The sequence below is a fragment of the Neopelma chrysocephalum genome, unplaced genomic scaffold (genome assembly GCF_003984885.1).
Source record: "Neopelma chrysocephalum unplaced genomic scaffold, ASM398488v2 Primary Assembly neopelma1_61b, whole genome shotgun sequence".
NCBI lineage: Eukaryota > Metazoa > Chordata > Aves > Passeriformes > Pipridae > Neopelma > Neopelma chrysocephalum.
The window spans coordinates 10,511,001-10,538,250 of NW_020897717.1; the positions used below are offsets into that span (position 1 = coordinate 10,511,001).

The 27,250-nt window shown below is 37.4% G+C and overlaps 1 protein-coding gene across 1 annotated transcript in view; it reads left to right on the forward strand.

Annotated features, from left to right (window-relative positions):
- The first annotated feature begins 15,670 nt into the window (after positions 1-15,670).
- The window catches only part of KCNK2 (potassium two pore domain channel subfamily K member 2), a 108,260-nt gene continuing 96,680 nt past the window's right edge, over positions 15,671-27,250 (forward strand). The window contains exons 1-3 of the mRNA XM_027681940.1: positions 15,671-15,764; positions 17,803-17,877; positions 18,564-18,756. Of these exons, the coding sequence (XP_027537741.1) occupies positions 18,723-18,756 (34 nt within the window). The 5' untranslated portion in view covers positions 15,671-15,764; positions 17,803-17,877; positions 18,564-18,722. The remainder of the gene's footprint in view (positions 15,765-17,802; positions 17,878-18,563; positions 18,757-27,250) is intronic.

A 27,250-nucleotide genomic window follows, 5' to 3' on the forward strand; every position in this document is an offset into this window, starting at 1 on the left:
TTAAGAGATATACATAGTACAAGGTGGAAGGTACTGGTATTTTTTTAGGTCTGTTTTCATGCATCATAGAAAATGAGACAGTGTTTTGGATATTGTCCTGAGAAGAAGAGCCAAGAAATTTTGTTTTTAAATCCTGATATTGACATTTACTCAGAACCAGAGAGGATGTGGCAGCTCCTAAGGCACAGTTACCCCACTTTTTCTAGAGGATTGCTAATTTACCCCTAGTTACCTTATTTTCAAAATTTAGAAACAATGCTTGTATTGTGAAAGTTAACTAGATAGTGTATGACAAATTGCTTTGAAGATTGAGTGTTGAAGAAATTACATACTTTTAAATAGGGCTCAGTATTTAACAACCTATCAGATAGCTGGCTCCTTCTCCCTCTGTCTTGCAACAATTTTGCAATTTATTTTAATGACAGTAGGATTACCTCCAGAGTTTCTACAGTTTTCATCTACATTTTATTTGAAGACTGCAGTGCTTGGTCTAAATGATGTTTTGTGTTGTCTCCATGTACCACTAAAAGTCCTATGATGATTCATGAAACAAAAAAGCTCCCTAGGCCATAACATCCTTAGCATTTTAGATATTTTATCATGTATCTAAATTCCAGTGTTAAGTTGGATGCACATTTTCTCTACTTTCATCATTCTTCATCCACTATTTAAAAAGAAAACCAGTGGTTTTGTCAGCTGAATACTCCAAAACATAGGTGTGATCAAAGTGAAATCATGACAAATAAACAGAATAGGAAAAGCTTAATTGTACAATTGCACACAGGAGAATCAAGTGTGTGCTCACTTACTGTACTTGGACAGGCAAAAACTGTTGTTTTGTAAGAATAATTTCCCTGCTATGGGAAAATAAAGTTAAAATTTCTGACATATCTCTTAATCTGAAAATTCAGGGGAGTTTAGAGTTGCATGTGAAATTTGTGGCTTAAACCTAGCCCTGGAGAAAGTAGAAATATTGATGAAGTAAGTCAAGGTAAAATGGTGACAGAGGTAATGTTATTGTAATAGACCTGTGAGGGTCTACCAAGAGAGATGATTTTTGTTTATGCTGTTCTTGTACTCTGTTCCATGTGCATATTTGTGTCAATTCTCAAAGACAGGTACTCAGGTACTAAACTGATTATATCTTTAGTCTGGGTGGATATGGAAATAGTACCTAAAGTTTGCTCAAAACCCTGGAACAGAATTTGGTCTGTAATAAGTAAATTGTATTGAATTTAGAATCTGTTGTTGACTTTCACTTAAATCAACAAACATGAAGAAGAAACAATTAAATACATTACTTGCTAACTACACAGAAGATGTATGTGCTCTACTACATCTCATTCTGTTATTTTTGTCCTCTGGTTAATAAATATAATAAACATGCCCAACTTAAATACATTACTACAGGATGCTAATATACTGAGGATATTGAATATAATAGTTGTCCTGGAGAAATTGCCCAACAGAACAAATAAAAAAATACATAAATAAGTTGATATGATTTGATGAGATTATTCTGTCTTAAATTTCTAAGGACAACAATTATCGTTCTAATTACTTTCTCTGAAGTCCTAAATAGCAAGATAGAAGAACAAAGAATGACCACCAGAGTCACAGACTAGTAACTGACTTAGACCAGTTATAGTGAATTTTGCTCTAGTTTATTTTAAACAGTTGATTATATGGCATATGTATGCCTAAGGGACTCTTTCCTAAGAGAAGTAATAATAGAAATGAGTAATATATTTGTGCTTTATAGAGGAATATATTCATGAACATAATTTATCTGACCTTGGTCAAGCTTTGGTTATCTATCAACTGACTTCTCTTATTTTATGATAAATTTATTCTATGAGAAATGGATTATTTAATTCAAAGCAAGCCTGCTACTTTTTCAGTGAAACAAACAAAACCTCCAAATTCAGAGAGCTTTCAAGCACATAAAAATGTTGAACTAATCACTCAGAATTATTTTGTGTTCTTTTTTAAAGATTTCAACACTGCAATTTAAATCAGCAGGCTCCATGTTCAACATGATTTTCAGGGAGATTCCAACTGAGCCTTGATCTGTAAAAGTGTATACTTTAAATAGATGCTCATTTTTGTAGTGCAAGTGCTCAAGGATCGAATGAAAGAGTGAAATCAAGGTGCATGTGAAGGTCTATTTTTAGTTTTGCGTTTTGCATAGCCAGGTTGGTTACCAATAGGGTGTGTGAACTCTGGAGTAAGAATTGAAATGCAGACCACAACCATATATTTCTTAAAATAGCACATAGTTTCATAGATACTGATACTTTTACTTCTGCATGAAAAATGCTCTGTGGATTTCTTCAGTAAATAAAAGAGCAGGATATTGATGCTTTGAGTCTTCAGAGTCTTCACACATCCTTGCAAGACCAGTGCAAAAAATCCACTTACTCTTCCTGTCATTTTTCTGTTATCAATCATATTCATATCAAAGGAGTTGAATCAGAACCTCTTATGCATATACATAGAGCAGATAGCTCTGAAGCTAGCTGCCTTGAAATACAAAGTTGTTCTTTGCAGGGAACAACTCTAATCTTGTCTGTGTTGATGATATACCCATATAAATAGTATTTCCTGAGTTTTCCAGTGGTTTTCCTTTAACTCGACAGGCCTGGTTGGTTTTGGAGTTTTAGGCTGTCATCACGTTCCATTTCCAAAATATGACTGAAAGAGGCCTGTGCTCTAATCTCCATATGACTGCTGGATTGTTATATTCCAAACATTCACCATCCTAACTTCAATATATATAAAATATGATCTATAGAAAATTTATGCAGAAGTTCACAAATATTAGTCATTTTGAGGAATGACACTTACTTTATACCAACAACCATTATGTGCCAAATAACTTTGTGTCACCTTACCTGTACACTTGTATTGGTAAAAATTATTTGTGTCATACATAATTGCAGAGCAGTGTAGATGAGTCCTTGTATGGCCTCATATCACTTTAAATTTACTGCTTGAAGGCTGTGCATCAAAGCATTTTGTGCATCATTAGCTTGTTCCTTGCCAGATGACATGGTACCCACACAAATATTACCATCTGGTAACTTCTGCTTAAAGCAGCTGTTGTCAGAGTATTCCAGAATTTTAATCGTTCTCTAGATTTCTAAATGCCAAAGTCAAGATACCTTTGATGTCATTGAAAATGAAGGAGCTTCTTGGATTGCAGGGCTGCACTATAGTGTGCTGATCTTCTCCTTAAACTGTATCTATGCACAAAAGGGCCATATTCCAGATATGAGGTCCTAGATGACGGTTGACTTGCTCCAGGATAACTTCCTGTGGGAACATCTTCCAGGTCATACAGAAAGAAGCAAGGAGTAGAGAATGCAAGAGAACAGGTGGCTTTGGCTCTTGAGTTTTAAGATAGGATGCAACTGTAAGCATGTCAAATGTTTATTTTGGTGTGAAGCTTGTTGATGACTGTGCATTGATAAAAGCAGCTACTTCTAGGTTTTGGGATATTTGGGTCACATAACAATTAAACACTGAAACATCTTGGGATAAAAAGAAATGAATCTGCTGAACAGCTTTGCAAAAAGGAAAATCTAAAAGAACCAATGTTCAATGTGGTTTACTTCACAGGGATTTATTTATAATTTCAGAAGGACACAGTAGTGGAAAGATATTGATCAAAAAAGGGGCAGGATAGGTCTTCCATTGCTGACATATAACAGGTGTAAAAATTTATCCTCCATTTCCTTGAGTCACCATAAATTTTACATTTAAAGATACAGAAATTATTTGTAGAAATTTCTGTGTGATATATCACTCCTTGTGATAGCAAGGAGTAGTATTGAATTGGCTGCAGACACTGGACATATTTATTGCTTTACCAACACAAATGTGAATTTTTGTTCAGTGAATTCAGTATTGGTACCTTGTTCTCCAGTCAGTGCAGTTTTGCCATCAGTGCAGCATGTAATTACTATAACCCATAGTTGTAACTATAGAAAATAACTATATGTTGCTGAAGACTACGATTCCTTCTAGTAATTTTTGGAGTAGGAAAAACTGGGAGACTTATTTCTATAGCAGTGGGCAAAATGTAGCCCTCTACAGATGAATCCCATTGGCATGGGATTTCTATGAAACACAGCATAATGTAAGTTAGAAATTAGGGAGTATTCTCTTTAAAAGTTTAACACAAAAGTGTTCAAATGTCAATTATCAAGTATCTATTATCATCTGTTTTTACTCATTCCTAAGACAAAAAAATAAACAAAAGCCCACCCTGGTCCAAAATTCTATAACATTTTATTTCCCTAAACCTTAAAAATTTGTATGCTGTTGTTTCCCCCATCTCCTCCTTATACTGGGCAAAATTTTATTAATATTTGCCATGTAACCCTTAAAAAACCCACCAGTTGCAAAGACTGGGGTCCTCTACTAGAAACTGCAGATACTAAAAGTGTTCCTAGGGATTGCTCTTTGGGAATGTTTTCCAGTATAGGCACTGGTGTATAGAGATATTACAAAGAAAGAGAAGTGTTCTACTGTGATTCTTGTGTTCTGAAGGTTCTCAAAGATCTCATTTCCTGCTGAATTCTTATGATTAAGTTTTTTCCACATTGGTGGCAGCTGAATTTGTGTGAGCTTGATATCTGTCTGTCCCACGGAGTCTAGGAAATAGGTGGAGTACTTGCCTCTGCAAAGGTCTTATAGTTGTCGATATGTCATTGTTGGTGTCTTCTGCCATTGGCACTACATGTTTTGTGCTACCTGTAGTAATCTCCATGCTCACTTCTGGCAGGGCGGCTGGATATCCTTTCACCTGAAACTGCCACTTCTACCTGAGTGATTAAGGGGCTGGATTGCAGTCCTAGTTTTTCGCACAGTTATTGTTGCTGGTTTGGTTTATGTTGGAATAGAAGTCAATAGTGAGTCAAATTTGTCCTGTGTTAAATGGCTACATACAACCAGCACAGGAGATTAATTTGGATGAATATGCTGAAACGTATGAGGACAGATACTTTCTTCATTACACTTACATTTAATGTATATTCATTTTTTTGTATGCTTATCAGTCCAGGCAAGAGAGTGGGTTTCTGCAAAGCATTTTGTTTTTCCTTTTCTCTGACTTCTCTGAAGGCAGAGGCACTCTCGAGGCACCCACACCTCTATCTATATCTATTGCATATCTGTTGCTGTTCCTCAATCAGAGAGCCACAGTCAGACCATCAAGGCACTTTGCAACCTTTGTAATGTGCAGTTGCTGGTGATTTTTTTCCCCTTCCAGCATATGATTGCTCAGCCCCTACTTTATCATAGATTTAATAAGATATTTTTCTCAACCATTCAAGTGCTCTTGCTGAAGTACAATTATAGCAATTATATTAAGGAAGGTTATGATCTGAAAAAAATGTACAAAGCCTTATTGTGAAATGAGGTCATATTAACAGCAAAAATTACATGAAGCTTGGAATTTGACCAAGATAAAACAGATTAAAGAAGATCAGTTTCTGTAGTACTAGGATATTTTCTGAAAATCATAGAAGTGTTGAAAGAATTGGGAGTATCACAACAACGCTGATTTGGAAAAGACAAAGGAATTAGATTATTTTGTTCTCCCACTTGAGTAGATCAAGAGCAATTCCATTCAAGCAAATATAATTCTGCCAGTAGAAAAACAAATGAAATAAGAGGAGAACTGACCTAGAGAATCTTATCCTTTGAAAGCATTATGCACGAGTCAAGTCTGACATTTTCTAATTTCTGCGTTGAAAAAAGCAAAACAAATATGCCTCCTGTTTGTTTATTTTGTGCCCCAAACAACACAGGAAGGTGTGTGGATGCCAAATGTCATTTCAGTATAAATTACACATATGCATGCATTCTGCTGGTACAGAATTCTTGGCACTTTGTAGGACACTCTGCAGCCTCTTACTCCTCCAGTTTGACAGACTAAACTTCAGACGGAATAGTCACCAGGAAAAAGGGAGACTGCAAAGCCGTGACATTTCATCAGTACATCGCTTCTCTGAACAAAACTCTGAATAGGCAGAACACAAATAACAAGCTGTATCTCTCAAGAACCATTTGACGTGATTGAGTTTATGCTTCGTTACATCAGTAGCAGTCTGCCTTGTGCATTAGAAAGACACCATGAGAGTAGTCTGATTTTATCAAGCCTACTTGTGTAACATTTATATTTCTGTGAGATTTAGAGGAGACAAGGACTTTCTGAATCATATTAGACTATTGACTGATCAAGTCAGATATCCTGCTTCCTACAGTGGCCATGTTCTAATACTTCACAGTTGCAAATAGCAACTACTCAGATGTGGCCAACCAAAAGACAGAAAGTAACTTTTGTCTGCTCCTGTGGCAGCTTCAAGGATTTAAACAAACTATCCATATTCATTGACTGATAGTTAATATTGTCTTAAAACTGACTTCAAGTACTGCCTGATTTTATATAGTTCTATTATTACAAAAAAATAATGCTATAGAAAAGTGTCTTTTTATAAAGTAAAAAGGCATCTATAGTTTTTGAACTACAGGTTAGAAATATGTAAATCCTCTTCTCCCCCCTCTTTCATAAGCAAGACAATAAGTTCTTAACTGAGTGTATCTCAAAAATGAGAGAAGGAGAAACTGTAGCTTGCTCTGCAACATTACTGATGGAACTGTTTCTGGTATTAAATTTTGTTCAGTTGTAAATCTGCGTTGGCTTGAGCTCTCAGCCACCAGCTATGGATTTAATCAAAGTTTGGAGCTGGATGAATAATTCAGTATGATCTGTTCTCTTTGAGCTTGTGAAATCCATCTTCAGGTTTCATCTCCCTCATATGTTTATCCAGATACTACCTGAATTCTTTCAAAGCTGTTCTTGTGTCCTTTCAGTACATTGGCTCCAATAACATGATCAGTCTCTGTGTCCTTCAAGGACTTCTGCTTAAATAGCAACAAATAAAAGATGTTGTGCAATGGCAAACCTGCAAAATTCAGCCCTGATGTTTTAGTCCCCAAGTTAGATGGGTATATAGGTGATATTCTAACAAGGGTGAAGTGAATGGCGCAGTTCCCACGGACTTGTAAAAGAGAGTGGTTTCAGATTAGGTCTCAGTTCCTGCATGTGAGAATGTGAAATTCAGAGTTGAGAATGGGGTTTTGAAATGTATTTTCCGTGTTCAGCTCTATGAAATGTCTCTTGACAGTTTAAAGAAAAAGAATACATGGATAACTGAAATTGTTAAATTGGAAATATTTGTATGAATGCTTATTCGACTCTTTTGTATTCATTTTATGCAAGAACATCAGGTTGACCTGATCGAAATATAACATTCTTACTTTAAAGAGGTCAGATTAAGCTTTCTATTTTGAATGATCTCATGTAAAATAATAACAGATGATTCATTTCCCCTTCCAAAAGCATGGCCTGCTTAGATGCAATTTAAATTTGGTGGAAAATGCTATTATTTAGGGGTGGGGATAGTCATTCACAAATTTAGAATGTCTTTTCTGGAGAAGCTGTTCTATAGCAGTCCTATCCTTTGCCTAAATGATCATCCTGCATTTGATGGTTTTTGTATTTTGGGCTTATTTTCTTGTTCTGCTAGACCTCCATTGCATCATGGGTTCAAGTTACGGTGTGTCATGTCTTTCATTCCCCATAAAAGCCAAGGTGCAGTATTCAATACAACTGATTTCTAAGAGCTAAGTAATGTTTCTCTTTCTTTTTTTTTTTTGTTTTCTGTTTCTATGTACCTTCCTCCCAGAACCCACTCTTTTCAGTGAACACATTTAGCTACTGACATCAAGAAAACAAAATTATATATTTTTAAAACAATAAGGGTGTGACAGTAAATGGCGTTATGTTCAAATAGGCATAATGTGGCAATATCATGGACAGCAGGTTGATGTTCTTAATTATTCATTTTCATGCTTTTAGGTGCTTGGATTTTTAATGTAATGTAATCGGTACCATTTTATGATATTGTTACATTTAGTGCCTTCAGGTAGATTTAGGAATACGTGTGGTGATTTGTTTTTTTTCTTCTGGTAACTGGCAACATTTGGAAGAAATGCAGAAACAACATGTAAAATGACAGGTTGGTGAGAAGAAAGGTCAGAGATAGGTAATTTCGACTTCAGGGGGAAGGTATAGGCTAAAAAAAGTTGGCAAACAGTCTTTCTCTTGCTACTGTAAAGCTTTCCATCAATGTGGGAACATTTATTTCTGTGGCAAAAGTTAATGGTTGGGGCTAAGGTTGGATTTGGGTTGCTCCTGTTCTGATAACGAGGGGTGGCAAGAAAATTGAGTTGAATTTGGTTACTTTCTTTGCCCTGTCAGCTTATTCCTCAACCTTCCCTGGGACAATTGAAACAATCTTAGCTTTTAAAGGCTTTGGGACAGACAAAAAGCATGAAAATTTCTGTGATTTTCCTGTCCCTGTCTTCAGCTTGCTTTTCCAAATTGCTGCAGTCCAGGTAATAGATATGCATTCCAGTCCTATATTCATCCTTGCCTCTATTTCTTTCTTCCCATCCAGTCTGATTGTTGCTGGCCTTGAAACGTAAGTTTATGTGTCACAGGAGTAGGAGGACACTTCTGTATCCTTATAAGAGTTTTTCTTGACTGTGGAACTAACATGACAGGAGGAAGCAGGAACAGGATGCATTTTTAGCATGACTCTTCCCTCACCTGGTGAATTGGTGAAGAATAAATTCTCTTCCTCAAGCATACCAGTTAGCACCATCTCACTATGTGGTTGTAGGAGGAAATGCATGCTTTCAACAACCTATTTATAGAACCCAAATATCCATAAGGCCTAGTTGTCTATAAGTCCATGGAAGAGCAATACAATTCACAGCAACTTTGAAGAACCTTGTCCTTTTGGGTATTTTGAATACAGATTTAAGCACATTCACTTTTTAGCAGTGATTCTCTATACTTTGTACAGAAACGACTGGAAATATTTCTGTTTAATCCTTTTACCTTCTGGGCCAGGATTATATTATGTTTCAGATCATGACCTGAAAATATCTTATGCCCTCTGTTTAAGTGCAATGGAGAACATTTTGATTTTTATGGATGTTGAATGCTAGTATGGATTTAGCAGCTCAGTTCTTATTTATCTTTCAAACTGTTAAATCTGCCACATGTGCTCCATGGGAAGTAGAAATCATTTTGCTCCTCATGGTTATGAAATCATTAGAAAGGCTGAGGTACATCTGTAGTGGCTGTCCATTAACATAATCATTGTATTTAATAATAGGCAACTTACATCTTGGATTTTCTTTATGCTATTACTGAGAGAGTTACTAGTGTTGACCTTTTCAAAGGACTATGGCGCTTTTGCCTTCCTTTAAATGAAGGCAATTGGAGGTGTTCACAGCATCCACACCATCTGGAATACACTGCCCAGCAGCACTGAAAGAGAAATGTAGCTATCGGATTACCTCTTGGCTCATCCCATTTATGTGTTGATGTTTCTCGGGTAAGATTTTTCACCTCTCTACTGTAGCAATGTGGAATTGAGACTTATGGCAGAAGTGCTGAGTGGGTGATGGGGATGAAGCAAGTTGTGAAGCCAGTCTTGCCCATAGATGCTACTCAGATGGCAGTCAGACTCATCAGAAAGGCTCATTATAATTTCCTAATGCCACATTTCCATCATCAAACAAAACAGCTTAATTGAATGCAAATGACATGTACAAGATGTTTGAGTGTCTGGTATCACCTATTTTATATATAAATATTTAAATATTATCTTATGGGGTATTGTTTTTCTGTTTTTCTAAGACAGAGCAGCCATCCATCTGCCTCAGCTATACAAAACCACCCATATTTTCTAAAACTGAAGTGTACTCTTGTATAATTGAAACAAAGTTCTAGTCAGTTTCTGAAAAGTGACAGTAAATAACTCCATTTTCATGCTAGGGATATTGAGTTATGCTGTCTTTTCCTAGTGATACAGTCTCTCAGTCTTCAAATTAATCCTGTCTCTACAGACCTGTTGGGCATAGCAAGACTGCAGATCTAACTGCAGACAGCATCCATCTGACTCTATTCATCCAGGAGAAGCAGAACCCAGCTCTTAAAATCCACCCTTGGCGGAGTTGAAATTGGCAGTCTGTGTGCATGTATGAAGAGATCATCTGCTTAAGGAAAGGCTGTTTCTCTCTTCTTTGGAGGAGGATGATCTTGTAAGAAAAAATGAATGCAGTACATAGCTGAAAGCTGCTGTGCCAGATTAAAACAGGACAGAATGGGATTGTTGGTTTCCCAAATTTCTCCCTTTTCATACTCCATTCTCCTCCAAATTGGCAGCATTTTCATGAACACTCATTCCTTCCCCTAACTGCTGGCTAGGAGGCCGTTTCTGAGGCTGATGCACTATCATTCAAGATGAGAGCGCTTTTCTTAGAAACACAAGTTGTCATAATCCTATCCTTTCCCCTAAAAGCCAAATACATTCTTATGCCACACTGTTCCCTGTAAAATGGCCACAATAGCTCATTTTTCCTTCCCGGATCTTTCTATGACCACAACATAAATGTTATTTTAACAGTAACCTGGTGACTGCCAATATGCTTACCTCACTGTTACATAGATTTTCCATGGAGACATGGGGCATCTTATTCTTGGGGGGAACTCCAGCTTAGAAAGGTAAGACAACATTAATTACATAGTCTTCCTTGTTTCATTAGGCTTCAACCTTCTCTGACTCATCTGTTGTTTGCTTTTTGCCTTGTGAAGTAATGAATCTGTACTTTCCTTTGTTTTTCACTAAATTTTGAAGTATTAATAGAGCTCTCTTTTTGGTTGCCTTTTTTTTTTATCCATCATGGCTTTTAGAATTCGTTTTGTTTCTTAGTCCTTCTGATTCTGTTATTTCACTCTTTTGCTATTTCTCCATAATTATTCTTGTGCTATTTTTCCATATTCAGCCTGAGTCTTGTGGCTTTTTCACACTTCTTAAATGATTTCTCATCTTAAATATTAGTAAAGAGAAATTTTATTAAGAATTACTACAAAATATTAACTTCTTTTGCAACTTTCATATCAAGTACATAATTCTGAATATCCTTCTACATGAAAATAGTCGCATAAATGCCTATACTCATTTGGATCTTTTAAATTCTTGTCACACTGAGTGAAAAGAATTTTCTCTTCAGTTTTGGGTTCATCATCTTTTACTTTCACTGCAGCTGTGGTTGTGTGTCAGTGTAGTATGATATTCCTATTGTGTAATAATACTTTTTGTGCCAACACGTGTACATAGATGTATATACCTTTAAAAATATGATTTTGCATCTCAAATTTGCGATTCAGTTCCTGTGGGTCTGTTTCTCATTTCTTAGATGAAAAGAGTCATCATTTCGAATAGTTTAGTTATATCTGATATCAGTGGTGCCACTAGTACAGTTCTGCCCGTGATGCTGTTGAAGGTACAGGGGTTCACACTTTTACCTAGATCACCATTTTTTAGGCATTGCATGACTTTTCTGTAACTTATGTGTAATTCTCAGGTGAAGTATAATGCAGGAGCAGTTCTATCCAGTTCAGGCACATTTAAGATACTTTATTTTGCTCAAGTATTTGTATCTGTATAATAGAATAGAGTCAATATTGCCTCAGTAAAATGATATGAGATTGAATAGAGAAGCATTATGGAACCTGTACACAGAGGATTGGTTAGACAGGGTCCGTATGTCTTTGAAAGGAGGTGAATTTTTAATTAGAAAAATAGTTAATATTTCTAACTCTTAAGAGTTGTATGTGGGATTTTGTGTTCTTTGTCATTGATTTCAAAAGGAATTAAATTACTCTGATAAGATTTTATAAGAATAATATTTAGTTTGAATATTTTATTGATAATATAATGATATCACTCTCTCAGTTGTGGACTTTATCCCTGTAGATGGCATATAGATGTCTTTATTTAAATAAGGAAAACAGTCCACATTTAAACCATGACAGCCACAGATTCAGTCAAAGAATGCAGTATTGGTGTATTTATCCAAGCTCATTTAGAGCTTGCGTTATGAAATGCTAAACTTGCCCATTTCAGGGGTTAGCAGGTTTACAGCATAACTATTGGACAATTTTCAGGCATTGTGGCTGACGTGAGAACTGATAGCTAGAAGCTAAGAGGTGGCAAACAACAGCTTACTAAAAGCTGATTCACTGTAAGGCAGTATATGAGCACTCTTCACTGTATTTCAGCACAAAGTCAGACAGTTTGGTTAAAATCAACACCAGCAATTCCTGAAACTCATCTGTTTGTGTTGAAGCAGGAAAAGGACATAAATACCTTCAGGTGCAAGAGAGAGAGAGAGGCTTTAGGAAGATGTGGAGGACTGATTGTTTTTTTATCTCCTCTGAAACAGACTAAGAGCACTCATGGGATGAAACTGAGCGAGCAGCTTTGCTGTGTGCTTGGATGTCTCTGTGCACTGGCTTTGAACCTGGACTATGTTTGGAGCTGGCCCATTTTCTCAGATACTGGGAATTGAGGCCAGTTACTCCAGCTGAGGAAGTACCTGGATGTCTTTAGCTTAGTATTTTTAGTAACTAGCTGGTGTTAATTGTCTTGTGATGTGAGAAGGGACCAGCAAGTACTTCCCCTTCAACCTTTTTTGGTAACTTTCCATGCCTTAGGTGTGAGGCAAGCATCTGAACTTTGTTGAACTTTGTCAGCAGGAAGGTCTTTTATTACCTTCTTCAGAGAAGGGCAATTTGAGTAATTTGTTGTATTTGTTACAATACGTCAACAGGTTTATGTCTTATGGTAGAAATCCAGAAAGGCATTTGAAATTTCAAATGTTTTCTGTCTTGTATCAGCCAGTGTGACACAGTAAAATTTTCTCTGATACATAAGAGAAAATGTTTCTGGGGTCTGTTCCAAGGGTAGATGTATTTTGCTCAAAAGCCTAAATTGCTGTGCAATTGTGTGTTTGTGGGACAGCAGTCAAAACTGGCTGTATTTTCATATTAGGATATCTCATAAAGAGAAACTTGGAATCAATTCATGGAGTTTTTAATGAAAAGTGAGAGAGAGGTAAAGCGATTTTGAGGAGTTAAGAGTATTACTGAACTCTACTGGAACTGATAATTCAGACTTTTGATGCAGTATATTCACAACTGCAAATTGCAATCAACACAGGAAAAAAACTACAGATAAATGGACAAAAATACAGACTAAAGCAAAAAAATATGCCTAAACCATTTCATAAAGTAGATAAACTTATGGAACTAATTATTGGTTTCATTTTTTTTTTAACCTGAAATTTATCTATATGGAGGCAGTCTAGGAGATTCCTAGAATGTATTAAGGACAATTTCCTGCTCTAACTGGTATATGAGCCTACTAGGGATGGGCCCCCGCCAGACCCTCTGTTCACAAACAGAGAGGGGCTGGTCGGAGATGTGGTGGTCGGAGGCCGTCTGGGGCACAGTGACCATGAAATAATAGAGTTTTCAATACTCAGGGATGCAAGGAGGGCCATCAATAAAACCTCTACGCTGGACTTCTGAAGGGCAGATTTTGGCCTATTCAGAAGACTAGTTCAGAGTGTACCCTGGGAAACAACCCTTGAAAACAAAGGGGTCCAGGAGGGATGGACGTGCGTCAAGAAGGAAGTCTTGAATGGACAGGAGCAGGCTGTCCCAGTGTGCCGAAAGGCAAGCCGGTGAAGAAGACGACCAGTCTGGCTGAACAGGGAGATTTTGAAGGAAATTAAGGTAAAGAAGAGAGCCTACTGATTATGGAAAAAAGGGCTGGCTACTCAGGAAGAGTTCAGGAATATAGTTAGGTCATGTAGAAAGAAAATTAGAGAGAGGAAGGCACAACTTGAACTTAATCTCGCCGCTTCTGTGAAGGATAACAAAAAGTTCTTCTACAGATACATCCATAGCAAAAGGAAGGGCAAGGAAAACCTCCATTCTTTATTGGACATGGGCAGGAATATAGTTATCAAAGATGAGGAAAATGCTGAAGTATTTAACACCTTCTTTACCTCAGTTTTCAACAGTAAGACAGGTTGTCCTGAGGACAGCTGGCTTCTGGAGCTTGTAGAAAGAGATAAGAATCTGAATAGCCCCCATGTAATCCAGGAGGAAACAGTTAGCGACCTGCTGAGCCACTTGGATCCCCACAAGTCTATGGAACAAGATGGGATCCACCCAAGGGTGATGAGGGAGCTGGCGGAAGAGCTCGCCAAGCCTCTCTCCATCATCTACCAACAGTCCTGGCTCACTGGGGAGGTCCCAGATGATTGAAAGTTGGCAAATGTCACGCCCATCCACAAAAAGAGCCAGAAGGAGGACCCGGAAAACTACAGGCCCATCAGCCTGACCTCAGTGCCTGGCAAGGTTATGGAACAGATCATCCTAAGAGCAATCACACAGCACCTACAGGATGGACAAGGGATCAGACCCAGCCAACACAGGTTTAGGAGGGGCAGGTCCTGTCTGACCAACCTGATCTCCTTTTATGATCAGGTGACCCACCTGGTGGATGAGGGGAAGGCTGTGGATGTGGTCTACCTGGACTTCAGCAAAGTCTTTGACACCGTCTCCCACAGCATACTCCTGAAAAAGCTGGCAACCCACAGCTTGGACAGGGACACTCTGTGCTGAGTTAGGAACTGGTTGGAGGGCCGGGCCCAGAGAGTGGTGGTGAACTGTGCTGCATCCAGTTGGCAGCTGGTCACTAGTGGTGTCCCCCAGGGATCAGTGTTGGGCCCAGTTCTATTTAAGATCTTTAATGATGATTTAGATGAGGGGATTGAGTCCACCATCAGCAAATTTGCAGATGATACTAAGCTGGGGGAGTGTCAATCACCTGGAAGGCAGGAGGGCTCTGCAGAGGGACCTGGAGAGTTGGGGTGATTCCAACGGGATGAGATTCAACAAGGCCAAGTGCCGGGTCCTCCACTTTGGCCACAACAACCCCCTGCAGGGCTACAGGCTGGGCACAGAGTGGCTGGAGAGCAACCAGGCAGAAAGGGACCTGGGAGTTTGGATTGACAGGAAGCTGAACATGAGGCAGCAATGTGCCCAGGTGGCCAAGAAGGCCAATGGCATCCTGGCCTGGATCAGGAACAGTGTGGCCAACAGGACCAGGGAAGTGATTCTTCCCCTGTACTCAGCGCTGGTGAGGCCACACCTTGAGAACTGTGTCCAGTTCTGGGCCCCTCAGCTCAGGAAGGATATTGAGGTGCTGGAGTAGAGAAGAGCAACAAGGCTGGTGAAGGGACTTGAGCACAAGTCCTGTGAGGAGAGGCTGAGGGAGCTGGGGTTGTTCAGCCTGGAGAAGAGGAGGCTCAGGGGAGACCTCATCACTCTCTACAACTCCCTGAAAGGAGGTTATAGCCAGGTGGGGGTTGGTCTCTTCTCCCAGGCAGCTATCAGGAAGACAAGAGGGCATGGTCTTAAGCTGTGCCAGGGGAGGTTTAGGTTAGATATTAGGAAGAAATTCTTTACAGAGAGGGTAATCAGGCGTTGGAATGGGCTGCCCAGGGAAGTGGTGGATTCTCCGTCCCTGGAGGTTTTTAAGATGAGACTGGATGTGGCCCTTAGTGCCATGGTCTAGTAACCACGGCGGTGTTGGATCAAGGGTTGGACTTGATGATCTCGGAGGTCCCTTCCAACCCAGTTGATTCTATGATTCTATGATTCTAAGATCTTCTGGACCATCAGAGATGGGAGAAGAGACAGCAGAGACTAAAGAGATCCTGAAAAAAACGTTTTTGGGGACAAGGTTGGAGAGAAAAGGGTAGGGGAAAGAAAGGAAGGAAATAATAAGGACAAAATGGAAATTAATATAAGATCTACTAGCTGTAATAGTTTTTCCAGTTTCTAGAAAATTCAAATTACTACAATTGAAGATTGTAAAGAGGTGATATCAGAGTTATGGCTGCGTAATCTTAGACTACAAATGAGATTTGCATTATTTTATCAAAGAAAAGATAATTTGATTTGCCCTAATTGTCAGTGGACAACCCAGCAGAGATCCCTTAGGAATTCCAAGAAAACCTGTCAATTAGTTTCTGGTGCATAGAGTCAAACTCTTCTCGTACTCTGGATTTACACTCAAAGATTTTCATTAAGTGACTCATATTAAAGTGAACTGATTTCATACATTCCTAATTATTGTCAGTACCCAAGTGCAGGCACACTAGATTTACAGGGAATTGTGGCAGTTGGTCATGGAAAATGAGTTACACAACTTAATAGAAATGACAACAGGCAATTAGTGTGCTTGTGTAATAACCAAATGATCAAAAATGGCTTAAGTAAAGGGAATTGATCACTTGAAAGCATTTTCATAAGCATATACACCAGACAAATAGTTTTTCCAGTAGAAAAAAAAGCCAACCAATCAAAACAGAATTAGAGCAGAAACACATACTATGTGGAAAATCTCTCATGATAATTTAGGCTTTCAGCTCACAGTGCAAGGCTTGCTTTGACCATCTTTGATGATTCTTTTAGTTGCAAGAACTTCTTACTTATTTGTTTACCTAAAATTCCTACGTCTTGGTTTTCTGTGGGGTTGATTTTTTTGGTTCTTAGGTGGTAGAATGCATGTGTTTGTTTTCTCAGAGAGACAAAAGGTTGAAACAAAAGATCTGTATCACTTGGAGCAGAAGAGCGTTGCCTATCAGAACTGTTACTGTAAGCAGTTGCTTACAGAGTAGATGGGATCCTGTACCTAAAATGCACAAAACCAGAAAAATTCTTTGATTTAAGAAACTCCTTGCACTAGTGATTAGTAGCTAAAAATCTGCTGCAAAGCAGATTTTCCTTTAATTTGCATATGCATCTCCATCATATCTGTCAGGCTCTTGGTAAGTTTTAAAGTTAATAAAAAATACTATGTGTTCTTATTTTGTTTGGTCTTTGTCAACTGCAATTCATATTTCCAAATTTTTGCTACAAGAAAAAGACTAACAATCAAAGAAACCCCCTCCTGGTATTCTAAAATGTTTGCCTGACTTCAGGGCTTTAAGCAAAATATCAACTATTTTTAGAGCTTCTGGTGGAAAGTTGTGACAGTTAGATATGTGAAACTATTGAAGTGTTATCACAGGGACTCACATATGGCACTTCTCTCTATTAAGAGGTTCTGTGAAAATCTTAAGAAATGACATCATACGACTGGCCATGAGCACTATGTGCTTCTGTTTCCAGAGTCTGAGCCTGGATTACCAAGCTGTGAAATTCATGAGGAAAGTTCCTTTTTGATTGAATAAGAGTGGGAATGAGTTCTATGTAACACAGCCTTCAGAAACGGGGGAGGGTGTGTTCAGTTTTTTTGTTTGTTTGTTTTGGGGTTTTTTGTTGGTTTTTTTTTTTTTGGTTGACTAGAGGAGTTCATCATAAAAGAATTCAGAGAATAAATAGTGTACTGGAAATGAAGCATGCATAATTGTTTGGCTACAAATTTAAGTCCCAGAGGTCAAGCTAGACTTTCTTTTGCTGATGAAGATATTCCTTTTTTTGTGGATGCATATATTTAAAAATGGATCATAGAATTTAAGAGAGAGATGGTTGCATTCATTCTCTTAATCCCTCACTATATCTTCAAATATTTAAAATGATATGTCAGAAATTTAAGAATAAGATTACATGACTACCATATCACCACATTACTCTAAAATAGTATTCTTTGTCTACTTGGTTAGGTGACTGCTGTGACAACTGTATTTTACAAATATTATGACTAACAGACCAGAGTTTCTGTGTAAGATTCCTATGTGATATGATTTTCTAGAATATGGAATAACTACAACGTATGATTTTCTTTTAAGGAATTCAATGAAAATATAAACAACATGCCTCAAATTAATGACATCTGAACTTAGCAAATCTGTGTGCAACTGAAGGTAGGGAGCTAAATAAATTAGGATCCTTTTTCAAAATGTGTATCTGAGATATTCATAATACTGCAGCCCATGGGGAAGAAGGAGGGATGGGGAAGACAAATTTCTAAAAAATGTTAAAGAAAATAAAATCAAACTCTAAAGATTATGTTATTCCCTCCTTAAATCATTAAGCCCTCATCAATTTCCTAATCAATAACTATTGATACAGTTGAGAAAAGATGCTTAATAGCCTATTTTGTGACTGCTCCTTAGGAAACTCATAAATAAGAAAAGAAATTGTAGCGATGTAAATCTTCCTTCTTTAAACAATGGAACAAATTTTATACTTTGAGGCACACCTGACCCTAAAACATCCTGGGGGTCTTTCAGTGGCAATTAGACTCCATGCTGCATATGCATGTTTCATGTGAATGATGCTTAAGAAAGGAAGGATTAATGGTAACACTAATTTTCATGCATTAATTCAGAGTAAAGAAGCTATGTTCTCTTTAAACCTTCTGGAACATTTCAGATACAATTACTCAATCTTTTAAGAGAATCAGGTAATTTTGGTTCAGGTTTGTAAGCACCTCCTTACCCATTCAATCAGCTACCCTTTGTAAAGTAATATGAAAATTTACAACATGATAAAAATGCCATGTATCATGATTAGCATCTTACTAGTTTACTTTTATTTGTGCATTTAGTATTTTGGACAGGAAATACGGGGACAGAACATATGTGTACTTCGGAAGAGAATATGTTATGACGAAATGACTTGTTCAGAAGACTCTGTAAAGACAGCAATAAAGGAAATGCTTTATCTTAGACAAAAGCATGGTGACTTCTGAATATTACATCACCAAATGAGGAACCCACAAGCAAGACATAATTTTTACTGTAAGTACCACTACTAAAGACAAATACTTTATTTAGTTAAGCTTTACAGGTTTTAATCAGTTTCCATTACTTGCAATGGTGGACTAGAATGGAGAATTAGATTAATTGATGAAGAATTAAATTGGAGAAAATGCCTCAACGACATACATATCCCTTCTAAATAAGTGTCTTATTTTAGTTAATGGCCTTTTTTGAAAGATTGATTTTGTAGTAAGGTCTTTTTAGACACAACACTTGCGTATTTATTGAAGATTTGCAATATCTGAACGATATAATTTACAAAAATTAGGTCAGTTATCCAATATGTTATTACTGAGAATGCTTATTTGGGAAGCCAGAGATACCCTTAGCTTTTCTCCGAGCACAAATATCACTTCTATACTGTGAATATTTATTTACATATGACAATGTGATGATTCATTTGGAGCTTGGAAATTAGGAAACTATTAAATATAATGATTTTTTCAAAAACTGCCACCTAAAACAATGCTTTCGCTTAAACATATTAGTGTAAATAGTCCCTACCGCAGATATTGGAAGTCTTTGTGCTTTTATTTGGGAATTATCAGCAGGCATGTAAGTTTTGACCGGAAAGTTCTCTCAGGCCCTGATGAAATCTGTCAAAATCTTAGAAAGAAAAAATTGATGCTTCAGTGCTTAGCTCACATTAAAGAGGACAATCTCTTTGCAGAACTCTGTCAGACAAGGGACAGGATTTGCCCTGTAGGTTTCTGAATTAGAGATGAGTCTTCCAAGCTCCTAGGAAAAGGAGCTGGGTTCAGAATATTTCCCTCGCTTTTGTGTTGGTCTTTTTTTTTTTCACCCAGAAATAATTTGGAAAATATCTGCTTCGTTCCAATGTAATGAGCTTTTTGTTTGTAAGGAGTAATTTTCTCCTCCTGCTTGGTTGTCTGTAGTCCTCACAGAGCATAAGGGTAAACATAATCATGAGTAATAGTGTTGGATTGGCCATAAACAATTTACTACCTTCATAATGGAACCTTTAGTGTCATGTAACAGAACTTTATTCTCTGATGCAGTTCTGTTGTTTGCAGAGTTTTGTTTCTCCTTTGAATCACTGTCTACTGTTCACCATTTCTGAAAGTGAACTAGAATTTGTCTTTGTGTTAGGTACTTTATCATGCTGAAATGATGTATTCAAAATATGCTGTTTATTGAAGGATCACTTTTCCTTGAATTAATTGAATCCTTTGTCTTATACTACTTTTACTGCTTTAAGGTGTGTACCATGAATGTGGATTTTCAGTCTGGAATTACTGATTAGAAAGCCCCAGCCTACTGGTGATTTCTCCTTGTTTTACTTTCATTCCTGCTCTGCTCCTTCAGACTGATCAGCAATTACATGCATTTCTCTAGAATTAATTTAACATTGCTTTCTGAAGCAATGTCAGACACTTTAGATAACTTGCCAACCATTAGCATTACAGCTGAAGAATGAGTAGGTTTACATCTTGAGGAAGCTGATGAACTCAATTATCTATTTTTAAATACTAAAAACAAACACCACCATCACTACCACCAAGTTACTTTCTATCAGTTTTAATCCCATGATTCTAAAGAGTATGGAAAACAGCTGAGGTAAGTTATACTCAGGTACCAAGATTGCTGTAGTACCCAAGTGCAGCTGTTCCATAGCCTGCGGCACCACTACAAAATCACGACAAATGAAGAATACATTTGCAAAGTTTGAAGGAGACCTCAGGCAGGCAGAATGTCATTACCTAGCTAGAATTTAAGTAAGGCCCCAGGACCACCTGGGAAGAAAGTTGTTGCTCACTGTTAGTAGGGTGCCAGGCAGGAGTTGTATTTAGATTATTTACTACATAGAGTAACCTACAGTGCAATCATAATTTAGAATGACAGAATACTAAAGAGAAAAACTCCACTGTGTCAGTAATTTTCATCCTAGTAATGAAGCATAATGGAATATAGCCATCATGCTGTATTATGCAACCTGCATTTTATAAAATGTGTGAATATAAATTCAGTTATTTGCTGTCTATCAGGGGAAATTGCACCAACCTAATATTTAAAAACGTGTAGTATTTTTTGAAATTAAAGGAAGGAAGTAGTAACTCTACTACTCCATGAAATGAAATCGTCGGATAGGATCTTGGATTAGTAGAACATAAGCCTATCTGTGGCACTAAATCTAAAGGATAAATTAGGGTACATCTCAAAATAGAGTTGCTGCACCATATATTGGAGGAATGTGGGGGTAAATATTAGCCACAAGCTAATATTTAATTACCACAAAAGCCTTCTCATATGAAAACCAAAACATAATGCTAACAAGTCAACAAGATATAATGGGATTTGTTTTGAAGAGTATGTGTAATGAACATTTAATATATACATCTTCAGGGTTAATGATGCTATTTCAGTATTTGCATGACTGGTGTTGCCAGAAAAGCCAAAATCTATGATGAGAAAGGTGAACTAAGAATAGAAATAAAGAATAATCGTAAACAGCCTAATAGCACAAACAATAGTACAAATCCTCGTTCTCCAAGGATGCTGGAGAAGCTGAGGTGAAAGTCTTTTAAGAGAATGGAAAGAGAAAATATTTCTAATATTTCTAAATGCCTTAGAAATAGGTATGATGTTTGAAAGTGGAGAAGAAAGAGCAGATGCTGTCCCAGAACCAGGAGTTGTTGTTTGACTAACTGTTCACCTTCCAAATATTTTTGGAACATCCTTGGTGAGAATTCTACTGTGTTCAAGATCTTGAATTTGAGCATATACCAAGTGTAGGAACAAGCACTGCTGGCTGGGAGAGGATAATGCATCATGGTTTGAAAATGATAGAGCAAAAAACAGATAGAAATTAATTCCTAATCCATGTCAAGCATGAAGTAAAAAATACTGACAAAGCATGTTTGAGAATTTGAGAGGCATCATGATGAAATTGCATAGACTTTTCATACTTTTGTTTTAATGTGATTGACATAGATAAAATAGATGGTAGTTTAATTTTCTTGTGTGTATAACCACTTCCCATCTAAATTAATCTATAATTAAAAGAGAAGATTTACTTCCTACAAAAACTTTTGGAAGAGAAGGGAACCACTCTATGCTGGCAGTCAAATTCATATAATATTCCATTGTATAATTCTGAAATCTTCAGTATGATGTGGTAAGCTACAAAATAACATGAAGACAAATACCTTTTTGGCTTCCTTCCACTGTTTTATTTATTACATCCTTCTTTATTTTTGACTGTTGGAGAGGAAAAAAATACGTGATTTAAAGTAGTCATGACCACTGTGTAGAGGTTTCATGTTTTGAGACAATACTTGCTACATGAAACATTATGGTAAATGTATAACTTTGTCCATCTATGATTTTCAAGTTACTCAAAGAGAGCTCATCTTTCTAAAGAGAGGTGAGAGTGGGCTGGGAGAAAGATATTTTTATTCATACAGTGTTTCCTATAAAGATAAAATGCAGGTTCTCAATGAGATGTAACATACCATAGTCCAGGATTCCACGGCATAACTTTGCTGGTTTTTTTTCTACCTCCTCTTTCACATCCCCAGGAGTATAGACCAGGATCTAAGAATTCCTTTCCTTTCCTAACGTTTCTGTTTGCACACTTTGACTAATAGAACCCACAAAGTTTGGGCAGGATCTGGTTCCTGTCAGTGCAAACAATCCAAAACATTTGGGCAAAGTTGTCCAGTGTGGTTTTTCGGAATAAGCACTGAGTAAAAATTGCGCATGACTTTTGAGTTTTGGTCTCCTGAAGCATTGTTGCAATACCACTCTCCTAAATCAAAATCACTAGTAACAGATGCAGAACATCTGCTTACCTTCAGTGTTCAGCTTCAGGTCTAGTGCTTTGGAAGGGGATAGAGTTCAGCTGTTTTGGTCACCGTTTATTCTTCACTAGCGCTTAGTGGAGAAAGTAGATGCTCTGTTGTCTCTAAATGACTGTAACTGTGATAGATGAAATGCTGCCCTGCAGATGTACAAGGATACAGTGTCAAAGCAAGGATTCTAGTGGTGGGACCAAGGTGTTACAACCCATTGGTAGGGGAGTGATGTTCATCGTAAATTCTCATCAGGCTGAACAAAGACACTGGACCATATGTCAGGGAACTCTTGTGCTTTATTGTACAGTCACCAAAACTCCAGCAACCAGTTGAATCTAAACCCACTGTTTAGATTCAAAATGTGTTGGCTGACAAGACCTTAAATTCTACAATAGACTTCAGCAAGCAGAGGTGGATAACAAATCCTTAGATTTTGTACAGTACACTTCAATAAGTCCTCAAGTCCCACAACAAACTTCTCAAGGATTCTGGCTCACAAGGCACAACACAATTCCACAAGCTCCCCACTTCCACATCAAACTTCAGTATGGAGTACAGGGTAGAATATGATAGCTGTATTCTACCCTGGGAATACAGGGAGGAGGGAAATAAAGACAGAAAACAGAGAGAGAGAACAAAGAGTATCACCAGTCTTTAGATCCTATGTTGGTCCTGTCGCACGGATGGTCCAGAGCTGGGGTTGCGAGACAGAGAAAGTAAAAGCGAAAGAAAGGAAAAAGAGACCAAAGGGGCCCAATCCACTTCCTTTTAAAGTTAACCTGGTCCACTCCTCTTGTGTAAAGCAGATTTTTCATGTTTTTTTCATGCATGCACAGCCAGCCCTTTGAGCCCTCCTCCAGGCAGTGAGTCAAAGGGAGGGAGACTGAGCATGAGACTGATAAACAGACTCAGAACAGCGCTGTACCACCTCTGAGGGACTCTCTCCTCTGATCACACTTTTCCTGTCGTAACGGTCAGAATGTTTGAGCCAAAATGTGCTTATTTCTGGTTCTTTGCACAAGGTGAGTGGCCAGGAGCCAGCAGTGAGAAGACTGTGACACTTAGTGCTCAGTCTGTATGGTCTGGGGAAGAAGAGAGAATAACTGAATATTAATGCAGGCAAACTAATCCGTGTTGTCAGAAAGAGGGTGCCTGGTGATAGAGCTTTGTGCAGAGAGCTTTTTACCTCTTGCCTCTATCAAACTACACTAAACTGACCTCTGTACAGCTCTGCAGCTTTCCATCCATGTATACTTTCAAAGAATTAAAATACTTTCTGTGCTTAGAGTAAAGCAACTCCACCTCAGCAAAATAAAAGAAAATTGTGGCAGAATGAGCTCTGGGTTTTTACTTTAATCCTTTTTTGCTGAAATGCCAATAATTTACAGAGCAACATTAAATGGAAGGTTTTTTTCTTTATTAAACTTTAGTGAAATAACCCTCCAGAAGGAAAATTATCTTTTAATTCTTGAAATAAATCAATTGTATTGCAGGGACACTGCAATCTAATGTTTTTTATTTTATTTTTTAAAAAAGACTTATGTTCTGTGTTATGAAACAGTGAAAAAGGTTTTAATAATTGCTGTCTAAAATATTCTTTAACACATATTCTGCCAGAATCTGAGCTCTCAGAACTATAAGGACAGACTGTTCTTAGGCATAAAAGCAAAGTTCCTTTGCCAGTCCATAATGTTTTAATCAGAAATCCATATTAATGACTACATTTACTTCAGAAAAAATGAAAAATTATAAACAAGACTCAGGATGCATGAACCTACATGAAACAGCAAAACCATTAACTAGCTAACCTAGTGAGCTTGAAGCATCAAATTTTGCACACTTCTAGTTAAAAAAAATAAATTGAAAAAGAGTCAGTATGTTTTTAAAAAGAAAAAGAACGTAACTTCTTTGCTCCATAACATCTAGAATGCTTTTCCTAATGTCTAAGTTAAAAGGAAGACATTTTTACCCCTATCTAGCATGCATAATAAATACCAAGCTTGATGGAGTGCCTCTTTTTTCCTTAAATTGAAGCTGAAACTGCAGAGCTTCATTATTTTCCTGGAAGAATAGTCCTTTTGTAGCAGACAACTTGGCATGTGGCCAGGGGCCGCAAAGTAGCACTTTTAGACAGCTTTCTAGTTTTAAGTGTGGAGTCACATCTTTGATTCTGGTTTATGAGATGGATTTGCAAACAAGTAACAGTGACAAAAGTCTACCTTGAAGTTTGCTTCCAGCAGGCAAGAAATTGTGTTCTAGAAACTCGTTTTCTATGTGAAGTTTTGTTCAAGTGTCAGGCCACAGGGCTGGTGACATTCTAGTGCCAGAAAGAATGAACAGCAAGGGTGCGTCCCTGTAAGGCTGGTTCATATGCTCTGCCTATTTTGGGTAAAAATGAGGATATTTTAACGACACTGTTTTGATGTCAAATAAATTATTTAATATATTTACAGATCTGTAAACATCACTTTTCATCTGAATGAGAAAACTTCTTGGAAGTATTTTGAAAATTGAGTATCATGAAGAATCAAAGGTTGTTTTCATTGCTACAGGATATTTGTTTTGGAATCAATAGCCAAAAGAATTGTCATCCCTGGGAATTAAATATATGTTAGTAAAATGATAGCCGTCAAAAACTACAGGTTTGATTTTTGGGTCAAATTAAAGGCTATTAGTGTCATCTGGAGTGTCCTTATCAGGGGATTTTCTGTGAGATCAGTGGATCCCATATCACTTGTTTAAACATTACCCTGACCTCTGTTAGATGAAGAATGCCTGTTGCTGGTTCCATGTAACCAAACCTCCCACTACTTCCTTTTAATTTTCAGTCTGCACATAAAAACAATTTTAAAGCCCCAAATAAATCCTAACATCTTTTTGCATCTTGATTAAGTTTTTATCTTAGTCTTGGACTCTTCACAAGTTAAAACAGTCAATTATTTAGGAGCTTGATGTCAAAAACAGGAAACTATTTTATTTACTTTGGGGTCAGAATTTAGATTATAGTATGATGTTTCTAATGATGATATATGGTGAGAAGAGAAACCTAGAAAAGAATCAACATTTTTTCTGCAAAATGACTTAGTAGTTTTGATGGTTGTTGTACTGGAACAATGTATTAGACACAGGCAGATCAGCTGGAAAGCAACATAAGGGAGCTCAAAACTCCACTTTTTCCCATTACTTGAGAAGTATATAAGTCTTCATATATAAAATCAGTGGGATTCTATACCAACATAGCAGATAGTTCAGAATTGATTGACAAATAGAAGGTACTCTGCCAATCCTATGTTCGAAGCCAAAATAGATTGCTTATTTCTGTATTTCACATGGAGCAAGCCTTGCACCAAAGCTGAAAAAAATATTTTCATTTCGTATGTTTGTAATAAAAATATTATATGTAGATTATTTAAGAGAAAAATTAGTTTGGCTTATTCTCTCCCTCGCAGATTTGGAGTAATATATGCTGTATCATATTATAAGTGTCTATTAATACCAGAAAAAAAAGTTTCTTAACAGTCATTTGAATAATGGAATGTTGCTTGCTGAACTGTTCATTTGAAAACTCATTGAATTGCACAGTAATCACAGAATCTCCAGTTTTATTATCTTTGTTGTCACTGAGAAATGCTTGCTGTTTTGTTGTTCTGTTTTCATTTCCATCATGTTCCAAACCAGAAATGTATCACTGTCTAAAAAATATGTTGGTAGGTAATAGAGAAAGGCAGGTGAAAGGTCAAATCTCTTGCAAACTGGTGAAAAACATAATTTAAATTTACATAAAAACCGCATTATGTGACCAGAGATAAACAATGTGTGGGTTGTAGCATAATTTATAAAATAAAGAGTGTTGTCATTAAGGCTGCCTGGGACTGTAGCAGTCATGAACAAGACAAAATTTGCATTGACTTGTCTTTAGATGCGTGCTGGGTTTGGTTGAGATAAGGGCATTTGTTCGGATTTTCTCTGCTGTATGTAATACCTCTTTCACTTTTTCCCACTCTTGACAAAAACATGCGTACAAAACAAAAACTCCACACTAGGAGACACACCTACATAATGATTTTATCTTGCTAATAGTCCCCCAAATCGATCTTTCAATTTTCCCACCTACCATTTGCATTGTATTTGCTCACAAAATGGCTTAGCGTGTTGTGAGCACTTACGTATGTACAGGAAAGTGAGTAGATGGTAAAGCAAGTCCTGGCACCGTGCTCTGTTTTCTCAGACTTGTAACTTTAACTCTAAAAGGACTCTAAAGAGTCTGCTGCAGGATCCCTTCAAAATCTTGTTCTGCCCCCATGCCTTGATTGACAAGCATAGCCTCAGAGATGTTACCACCAGACTGGAAGTGGCAGGAAGGATGCAGGGACTGTAACAGAAGTTGTGATCTTTGTCACACGGAAGACAGGAGCTCAGATCATATCCCCAACTATAAACACATGACTTGAGACTGTGCAGCCTCAATAACTCTGAAAGTTGAATCTTCACCCCCTTTTTGGAGTGCTTTCACTGTGTAAGTCAATGAGGCCATGGCAACTGTTGGTTCTGCCAACACACATTTACGCACTATTACAATACCAGTGCTGCCCAAACTGCTTCTGGCCAACTCTCCAGTAGAAAGGCAGGAAGATCAGCAGGGTCCATCTGTAGTGTGC